This window comes from Salvia miltiorrhiza, chromosome 6, assembly GCF_028751815.1.
Source record: "Salvia miltiorrhiza cultivar Shanhuang (shh) chromosome 6, IMPLAD_Smil_shh, whole genome shotgun sequence".
Classification (NCBI taxonomy): Eukaryota; Viridiplantae; Streptophyta; class Magnoliopsida; order Lamiales; family Lamiaceae; genus Salvia; species Salvia miltiorrhiza.
The window spans coordinates 16351980-16360603 of NC_080392.1; the positions used below are offsets into that span (position 1 = coordinate 16351980).

An 8624-nucleotide genomic window follows, 5' to 3' on the forward strand; every position below is an offset into this window, starting at 1 on the left:
AATAGAGAATAGAATATGTATTAAGAGTATTCAATATGAGGGCCAAATGCCTCTATTTATACAAGTAGGAAGCTAGGGTTTTAGAGAGATTTCTTGGTCAACACATATAAGATATATCTTATAGATATATTTACAACAACCCCTTAATTTTCACCCAAAAATAAGAAAATTTTGATTTTTGAGGGGGTGAGTCACAGTTAGGGATGTCAATCGGGCTAGCCCACTCGGTTTCGGGCCAGCCCATTCGGTTTTGAGTTATTTTCGGTTCGGGCTAGTCGGTTTTTTTATTTTTGGGGCTAAAATTTTTCGACCCTAACCCTAACCCACTCGGTTTTGGGCTAGCCCGTTCTGGCCCGCAAGTTTTACGATTTTTTATATGTTTTTTTTATATATAAATAATCATATTCTTTTAATAAAAATATGTCTTATTTTTTAAATCAAGACAATTCGCTTCATTTTAGATACAAAAAGTAGTATTTTTTTAACATAAGTTTACATAATATATAACTTTAATTTCATTTTGATAAAAATTGTATATAGATTTAATATAAATGACTATCTTTCTTTGACTTTTATATCATAGATGTTTGTTATTAACTGTTGGAAAAAATCAAAACATATTCTACATGCATCAAAATGTTATTATTGAATTAAAAAGTAAAGTATTAAAGTTTAAAAATCAATTATTAAGAATGTGTTCGGTTAATCGGGCCAACCCACTCGGTTTTCGGGCCAACCCTATCGGGCTCGGGCTATTTTCGGTTCGGGTCATTCGGGCTAAATTTTTTTCGAGCTAAAAATTTTCAGCCCTAACCCACCTTTTTTATCGGTTTATTCGGGTCGACCCGTCGATTTCGGGTTTTTTTGACATCCCTAGTTACAGTTACGGCAGCGAAGACCACACCACGAAAAATACTAGTATAGTACTATATATTGGAAAACTTCGATGATTTTCATGTTTTGCCCAAAATGAAATAAAAATTCAAAACTAGAAAAATCCAAAATCAAAAAGTCATCCCCTCTTCTTCCTCTTTCTTTCCACCAATTCACCTCTTTTTCTTCTTCCCACAATTCTGTGTCATCAGAAAATCCTTTAGATTTTTATTGAATTTTAAGAATACAGAAAACCCACATAAAATCGATGCCCGTAAATAGAAACCCTAGCTTCGGTGCGCGTGTGAATGTATAGGAAATTTGAATTGGGGTAATCGTTAGAAGTTTTTTTTCTGGGGATCTTTGCAGATCTGGTGCTGTTTATCTGTTGGGGTGAGTTTCTTTTGGTTTCTTATTGGGAGATTATGGTTGCTGTGCATTTATAGTTTCTATGATGATTATTCTTGTTGTTCGATTGATGTATGGAGTCGGTTGAATTTAGGGTTTTGTGTGTTTGATTGACTTGTCGGTTAATCTGTGATGTTTTCTTTTTTAATCTTTCCCATCTATTTTTAACCTGAGGTCTACTAAGTTGTTTCCACATGCCGGTCAATGGCGATGATTTTAGGGTTTGGAATTCGTTAATTTGCTTTTGTGAAGTTTTAGTTAGCCCATGTTCAATTGCTTATTTACTCACATCAGAAGTCGAGTCAGATGAGAATGAAGGTTTTGACTTGCATGTTTTTGTTTGAAACATTTAATCCTCTCCGGAACTGAATTATAAACTTTCATCTAAGCAACTTTTATGAGCATTGACATTCTATCTTTTATTGGATTATCGATGAAAACTTGCTTAGTTTACTAGTGCGACTTTCATCTGAGTATTTTATTTACTTTCTTTTTGTGTGTGTATTTTGGGGAACTCTCATCTAAATGAAAAGTCACGCTAGTAAATAAAAGGTGGTAGGCAATTATGCCTCATGAACAAATATTATGATTTCTTGTTGGTTGCACTTTTAATGCGTATATTATGTAGATGATAGTGATAATGATAATGATAAACAGTTGAAATGTTTGGTGTCATGGCTTGGAAGAGGACATCTTTTAGCTGCTGCTTTGAAAGAATATGATGGATTCAGGAGAGTAGAAATCAAATTATAATATTTGTGTTTCTCTGTGGCTGTTACGAGTTTCTGCATCATCTGTTTTTCAAAATTATTCTAATAAAATTTGGTGCACATTCCAAGTGCAGAGAAATGGAAGTGTGTTCTGGGTGGAGAAACAAGAGCAACTGTTGAAACTTTGTTGTTGTGTTTAGCCTTTATATCTGATTAATATGTTATTCCATTTTCAGTTTCTTGTGAAGATGTTGTGTATTTTTACTGGGGCTCTATCGTGTGGGCATGACTTTTGCAAACATTTGTTCGATGGAAGATGACCTTGCTGATGGATAACAACAAAGATAATCCTTCCAGAGAGCGTGTTCAACAACTATTCAACAAGGTATTTATCTCCTAAAATTGGTCGGTTATCCTTTGATTTTGCATCTTGCACAGGGATAAACACATACTCCTGACTCCTGTATGCCATGCCATTGTAAAAAGTATTGCATCTTTATTTCTTTGTTTGGCTAAAAATTAACAGTATATGTTATCTTTTGTGACTTGACTTCTTTGTCCTGTTGTAGAATGTTGAGTTGGAGAACAAGCGAAGGAAAGCGGCGCAGGCAAGAATCCCTTCAGATCCTAACACATGGCAGAATATGCGTGAAAATTATGAAGCAATTCTCCTTGAAGACCATGCTTTTTCTGAACAACACGATATAGAATATGCTCTATGGCAATTGCATTATAGGAGGATTGAGGAGCTAAGGGCCCTCTTCAATGCAGCAGCTCTAGCTTCGGCAGGATCACCTGCATCCCAAAATGGTAAAGGGACAGTTCGTGCTGGACCTGATCGACTTACAAAGATTCGTTCGCAATTTAAGACCTTCCTTTCCGAGGCTACTGGATTTTATCATGATTTGATGTTGAAGATAAGATCTAAGTATGGGCTCCCATTGGGATATTCTTCTGATGATCCGGAAAATCAGATCCCAATGTCAAAAGATGGAAATAAATCTTCAGAGGGGAAAAAAGGCTTGATGTCCTGTCATCGTTGTTTAATCTATTTGGGTGATCTCGCTCGTTACAAAAGCTTATATGGCGAAGGCGATTCTAAAGCCCGGGATTTTGCAGCTGCATCAAGTTATTACTTGCAAGCTTCCTCAATATGGCCTTCAAGTGGTAATCCACATCATCAGGTGCATTTATATATTGATGTTATGATTTTTCTGATTACTTCCTATTTCAGAGCATGTTTGACTTGGTTGAATCTCTTGGTCACCTAACTTGAATGTTGTCCTTTGCAATTTTAAGCTTGCCATACTGGCTGGATATTCGAATGATGAACTGCTGTCAATATATCGCTATTTTCGAAGTCTAGCAGTGGATATCCCATTTGTTACTGCAAGAGACAACTTAATCATTGCATTTGAGAAGGTAATGTTAGTGTCTAAACTACTGTGACTGCGTACTTTGAATTTCATGCATCTTATACTCTGTATTGATATTTCACTATGGATGTGCTTGGTCAGCTGGACCTGGCAAGTGGCAACTAGTTCAATTTAGCACAAAACCTACAAGTCAGAACTTCCATCTCAAATCTGTTTTAAACTAGGCAGATGCTATTATGCTAGACCTATTAACTGTATGTGTGAGTCGTGCTGGTTTAAGCTGTCACTACTCATTTCTAAAAGTCTTGTACATAAATTTGGCAATGATTCTGGAAATGTCAAACAACAGTTTGTTGAAAGGGTGTACAGAATGGATGAAGATACAAATGACACCCTATAGTTTTATCTAACATTCTTGCCTTTATTTTACAGAACCGTCAGAGTTATTCCCAACTGCTTGGTGATGGTAAAGCACCTGCTGTGAAGATGCAACCTGCAAGAGTGCCTGGAAAGGGAAAGGGAAAAGGGGAGTTGAGGCCTGCTTTAAAGGAGAATAAGTCGGTAGCTAGTGCAATCAAGGAAAGAGCTCCAAATAAGTCTGAACTCTTCAAAGCTTTTATTACAAAATTTGTTAGGTTGAATGGCATTCTCTTCACGCGCACAAGGTTGGTTGTGAATTTGATAGAGTATTAGAGGATTGTAGTTTCAGAACAATCATTTACTGACACATTTTCTTTTGTTGTGATCCCAGCCTGGAAATCTTTCCCGAAGTGTTCTCTATGGTTAAAAATGATTTATTGGAACTACTTTCCAGTGGGCCAGATGACGAGTTCAACTTTGGTTCAGATGCTGCTGAATGTAGACTTGCAGTCATTAGAATGATTGCAGTTATGATATTCACTGGTCATAATGTGAGCAGGGAAAGTGAAAACCAGTCCTATGCTGATATTCTACAACGCTCTGTCCTGCTTCAAAATGCTTTTACTGCTACATTTGAATTTGTGGGCTGCATTCTTGAGCGGTGCAACCAGTTAGCTGATCCCTCATTAAGCTATTTGCTACCTGGGATTATGGTGTTTGTGGAATGGTTGGCGTGTCGTCAGGATTTTGCTGTTGGCAGTGAATTGGAGGAGAAACAAGTGAGTGCAAGATCTTTTTTCTGGAACGAATGCATAATGTTTCTGAATAAGCTCTTGTCTAGTGGTTGTGTGTCAATTACTGAAGATGAAGACGAGACGTGTTTTTCAAATATGAGCAAGTATGACGAAAGTGAAACTGCTAATCGTCTTGCATTACCTGAGGATTTTGAGTTGAGAGGATTCCATCCTCTTCTTCCTGCCCAACTCATCCTTGATTTTTCAAGGAAGCACTTATTTGGAGGTGATGGAGGCAGCAGAGAGAGGATTTCACGTGTAAAGAGGATTATAGCAGCTGGAAAGGCTCTTGCTAATGTTGTCCGAGTTGGCCCGGAGGGAGTATATTTCGACGACAGGATGAAAAAGTTTGTCTTTGGTGTTGAACCTCAGACTTCTGATGATCATTTTCTCTCCAGTCATTTGGAACCTAATGTGAATGATAACTTGCTAGATATTTCAGCAGAAGGCCGAATGGCTCTGGCTGCCTTGCCAAAGATAGAGGTGGGTATGGAAGCAGAGGATGAAGATGAGGTGATAGTATTTAAGCCTCCGACTACTGAAAGGCTTATGGATGAGTTTTCTTCAAAGTTGACTTCTCCAGAGATTTTTGCTTCTGCCGGTGGGGCTAGCAAGGTTGATTTTGGTAATGAAAAGGGATCTATCTCCGCTGTGCAGGATGGGTTTCTCTTGCAGAGTGCATTGACTGCAGGCAAGAAATCTTCTCCAACTGTTTTTAACACTGTTGCTAATGGCACTTATCAATATCAGCAACCTGTCCAACCTAGCACATCGACGTGGTCAGCAAAACAATTGCCTATTGTGAATGGCTTGGCCCAGTTGAACTTGATGGAAAATGGATCCTCACTGAAGTCTGATCTGCAAGATAAGTTCGGAGTTTATCAACATGTGTCTGTTTCCATGCCTTACCCCCAATTTGTGAATGCTGGTCCTAGCCATAACTATCCTGTTGTGATTCCACAAGCTAGTGTGCCTTCTAAGTTTGATTCCATCATACCTTCTGGATCATCCATTGATGGTCTGGCCGTCAAACCATCATTGGTCATGCCACCTGGCTCAAAGAAGAATCCAGTGAGTCGACCTGTTAGACACTTTGGTCCACCACCTGGTTTTGGTTCTGTTCCTTCCAAGGTTGTGGATGAACCATTGTTCAACAGCATGCCCCAAAATGAAACTTCAATTCCTCAAATAGATGATTACAGCTGGTTAGATGGCTATCAGCTGTCTTCATCCAATCATGGTGTTGGGTTCAGTAATTCTGCAAATATCAATGTCTCAACGGGAATTTCTACCTTCCCTTTCCCTGGGAAGCAGGTGCCGATACAAGTGCAGAGTGATAATCAGAAAGGCTGGCAGGAGCATCCCTTTTCGGAACAGATGCTGCACTATGAGGAGCAGCATAGAGAACTTCAGAAAGGAAACCAACAGCATGGCTTGCCGCAGCAGCAGTATCAAGGACAGTCACTTTGGGAAGGTCGTTTCTTTGTGTGAGATGATTAAGGGAGCATAGATGACAAGGTAATGTTTGTTCCTTGTGGTGTGCATGTTTATTGATATATGTAAACCTATATGATAGTATCAATCCTTGGCATATGGGTTTCTTCACTCAAGTATCTTATTCAAAATTGTTGGTATCTAACACAGTATGGTTGTTACCAAATTGTGCAGCAGCAAATGTTCGTGGCTGGGTGCTATATTTCGTCCGTCGCTGTTGGGAAATGGCCAATGTTATTAAGTTTTTAATGGAACATTGTTGGTCTGGAGTGTTGCAGGCACCTGCTTTCAAAGAGGTCTCTTTCTCTCTCTCTCCCCCCCCCCCCCCACCCCCCCCAATTCCAGAATCTCTTCTCTGCAGTCTCCTTTTGAGATTCGGGGAATGACTTTTTAAATTTTCTTGCAGCTTGTGCCGAGCTTGCCAGATGGGTTGAATGAAGCTTATAATTCAGTAAGTGATGCATGTGGAAATCTTATAAGCTTGAATGCGTTCTCTGGTCGGATCAGTTGGATAAGCCTTCAGGGATATTTGGATTATGGTGGATGGTGGTGGTCATGTGGGTGGGAATTTAAAGAAGTTCTAGCAAATCCTATATCTTCATGGCTGGTGAAGTTCTTTCATCTGAAGCCTTCCGTGTGGTGTCTGCCATGAATGCCATGATGAGAGTTTCAAAAGCTAAAATTTTATAATACAAGTCTCTGCAGTCGTCAGTATGTCAACAAAAGCTCTGAAGTGGAATTTGACGATTCGTGGAGATTTTCTTTGATAATTGAAGTTTGTCATGGCTGATAGATTTTAATAAGATTGCGATTATAAACGCAATAAGGTATTTCAACCTTGGTGGTTGATGGTTTTATTACAAAATCAAGACATTATATGCTTAGGTGATTGTTTTTTGTTATGGTCAAGTACATTGTGATGCTAGTAATTGATGTTTGTTGATGTCCTTCCAGAGTGTGTTTTTGTTATAATCGATGCATATCTCATTGTGTTTTTTCTTGACTTGACTGTGGTAGTACCAAGAATGGTCTTGAAGGTGCTTTTTGTTCATTTTGTCGGACACAACTCGAAATTACAATGTTGAAATTATAATTTGTTGAGCTTTGCGAGAAGGAAAACTGTAGCAGAAGTGACAACAGGGATGAGAACTTCATTCGGGATCAGCTTTGGGGCCAAGCGTTGCTTTAAGAACAGGGCTGCAGCCGGCACTCCATACAGGTAAAATATCATATCCTTTGCTCCAGCTATGTTGGTAATCCCTGTGTCAAGAATCACTTCTTGCAATATCTTCTGAAATTGTTCCTTTTTCAATGGTGTCCCCTCGCCCCCTCTGTGTTTCTGGAACAGAAGAACGAGTCTGAGATGTTCTTATGGGAAAGAAACGATTGTTTGCATTGAAATATCAGAATAGATAGGTAAATAAAGTTGGGAGTTACTTACATTGTAGGTTTGTTGAAGCTTGCTTTTCTCTTGCACCTTAAACTGAGGTCGGCCTATAGTTCTGTTAATTTCTCTGTAGGAGATTACCAGGAAAAGCAACATTTATAAGCAGTTCTCTCTATCATAAATTCTTTGAAATCCTATGATGTTAGAAGATAGAAAGTGAATTACTCGACTATTTGGCAAACTGCATGATAGAAATCTGCGCACTTCCAATCCTTGGTGTTGCTGAAGTATTTGTCGTAGTAATCGAGGATCACGGGTTCAACTTCCTTCTCTTCACTTCCTGCACATCAAGAAATGCGGGTATTATACTGGTTTATTTGTACACCTGAGTTCTATACGAGTACCTGATTTGTTGAGGGATTGGCCCATATTTGCGGAAGAACTTGGCAAGAATTGATTTTTATTGGTTTAGGGAGAGAAAAATGAGAAGTGGAAAGCTTTGTTTTTTCTATTTTGCAAGACTTTTGGGCGGTCTATTTGATGAGGTTGGAATTGGAATGGAGAAAGAGTAAGCGAAATAAAAAGTTTTCCACTACGAAGTCTACAAGCAAAGTATCTCTCTTTGATAAGTTCTATTTTGATGGCTAACGAAAGGAATAATTATGGTATTGCATTTGAAGTACTGCTCAATCTCACGTTAAATAATTACTATTTTTTATTACTTGGTAGTAATTATTCTGACCGATTTTTATCAAATCTGCGGCATATTATTGTCTGTTTCTATGTTACTGGAGCTCACTGAACTTTGACTAAAGAATCGGTCTTATTGTGAGATCGGTCTCATTTATGAGAGGCTGAGATTGGTTCTCACCGGGAGACGGGAGTGTATAAATAAAAATTATTTGAGCTTTTAAAAATAAGGCCTTCTATTCAAGTGGTAGGCTTCTTCACATATCATCTCTAATATTGTGGGTTCGATTTCTAGGAGCAGTAATATTTCATTTTAATGAATTTTTTTTAGAGTATCAATAGCGGAGAAAATGTCACACATGAAGTTGAGTATTTGATGATTGTTTTATATTGTTAAATGTACTTGCTCGTACTTTGGAAACATAGTCCATCTCGATAAAAGTTCGTGAGCGCAAATAGATAGCAAATCGGAGGTCAAACGAGAAAGATATGACTGTATTGTGTTTGTGTCTATATATAGGTCTTGTGTTGA

General features: G+C 38.4%; 2 protein-coding genes across 4 annotated transcripts; one reads left to right on the top strand and one right to left on the bottom strand.

The window, feature by feature from the left end:
- Positions 1-950: 950 nt before the first annotated feature.
- Positions 951-6962, top strand: LOC130990199 (nonsense-mediated mRNA decay factor SMG7). 3 transcript variants are annotated; one of them, XR_009090866.1, is made up of 8 exons: positions 951-1266; positions 2228-2376; positions 2561-3175; positions 3291-3413; positions 3800-4032; positions 4119-6039; positions 6190-6311; positions 6422-6962. XR_009090866.1 is itself a non-coding variant. In XM_057914424.1 (7 exons), exons 2-6 carry the CDS (start codon positions 2308-2310, stop codon positions 6010-6012), a joined length of 2934 nt encoding a protein of 977 aa, XP_057770407.1. In that variant the 5' UTR covers positions 951-1266; positions 2228-2307; the 3' UTR covers positions 6013-6039; positions 6190-6962. The 3 variants fall into 3 exon arrangements, 1 of the variants encoding a protein (XP_057770407.1); XR_009090867.1 differs by having other exon boundaries at positions 6193-6311; XM_057914424.1 differs by having other exon boundaries at positions 6190-6962.
- A 79-nt stretch (positions 6963-7041) lies between these two features.
- On the bottom strand, positions 7042-7973 carry LOC130990200 (uncharacterized). Its single transcript, XM_057914425.1, has 4 exons — positions 7807-7973; positions 7628-7742; positions 7457-7529; positions 7042-7354 (listed from the first exon to the last, which is right to left on the bottom strand). The coding sequence occupies exons 1-4, from the start codon at positions 7829-7831 to the stop codon at positions 7103-7105; spliced, it is 465 nt and encodes a 154-aa protein (XP_057770408.1). The 5' UTR covers positions 7832-7973; the 3' UTR covers positions 7042-7102.
- Positions 7974-8624: the final 651 nt, after the last annotated feature.

Bases quoted from the DNA above. Each gene is read 5' to 3' on its own strand.
- LOC130990199 (XM_057914424.1), top strand. From the start codon at position 2,308: ATGACCTTGCTGATGGATAACAACAAAGATAATCCTTCCAGAGAGCGT. The intron at 2,377-2,560 runs GTATTTATCTCC...GTCCTGTTGTAG, and splicing joins TTCAACAACTATTCAACAAG to AATGTTGAGTTGGAGAACAA. The intron at 4,033-4,118 runs GTTGGTTGTGAA...TTGTGATCCCAG, and splicing joins ATTCTCTTCACGCGCACAAG to CCTGGAAATCTTTCCCGAAG.
- LOC130990200 (XM_057914425.1), bottom strand. From the start codon at position 7,831: ATGGGCCAATCCCTCAACAAATCAG. The intron at 7,743-7,806 runs GTACTCGTATAG...CTTGATGTGCAG, and splicing joins CCAATCCCTCAACAAATCAG to GAAGTGAAGAGAAGGAAGTT. The intron at 7,530-7,627 runs GTAATTCACTTT...AATCTCCTACAG, and splicing joins GCAGTTTGCCAAATAGTCGA to AGAAATTAACAGAACTATAG.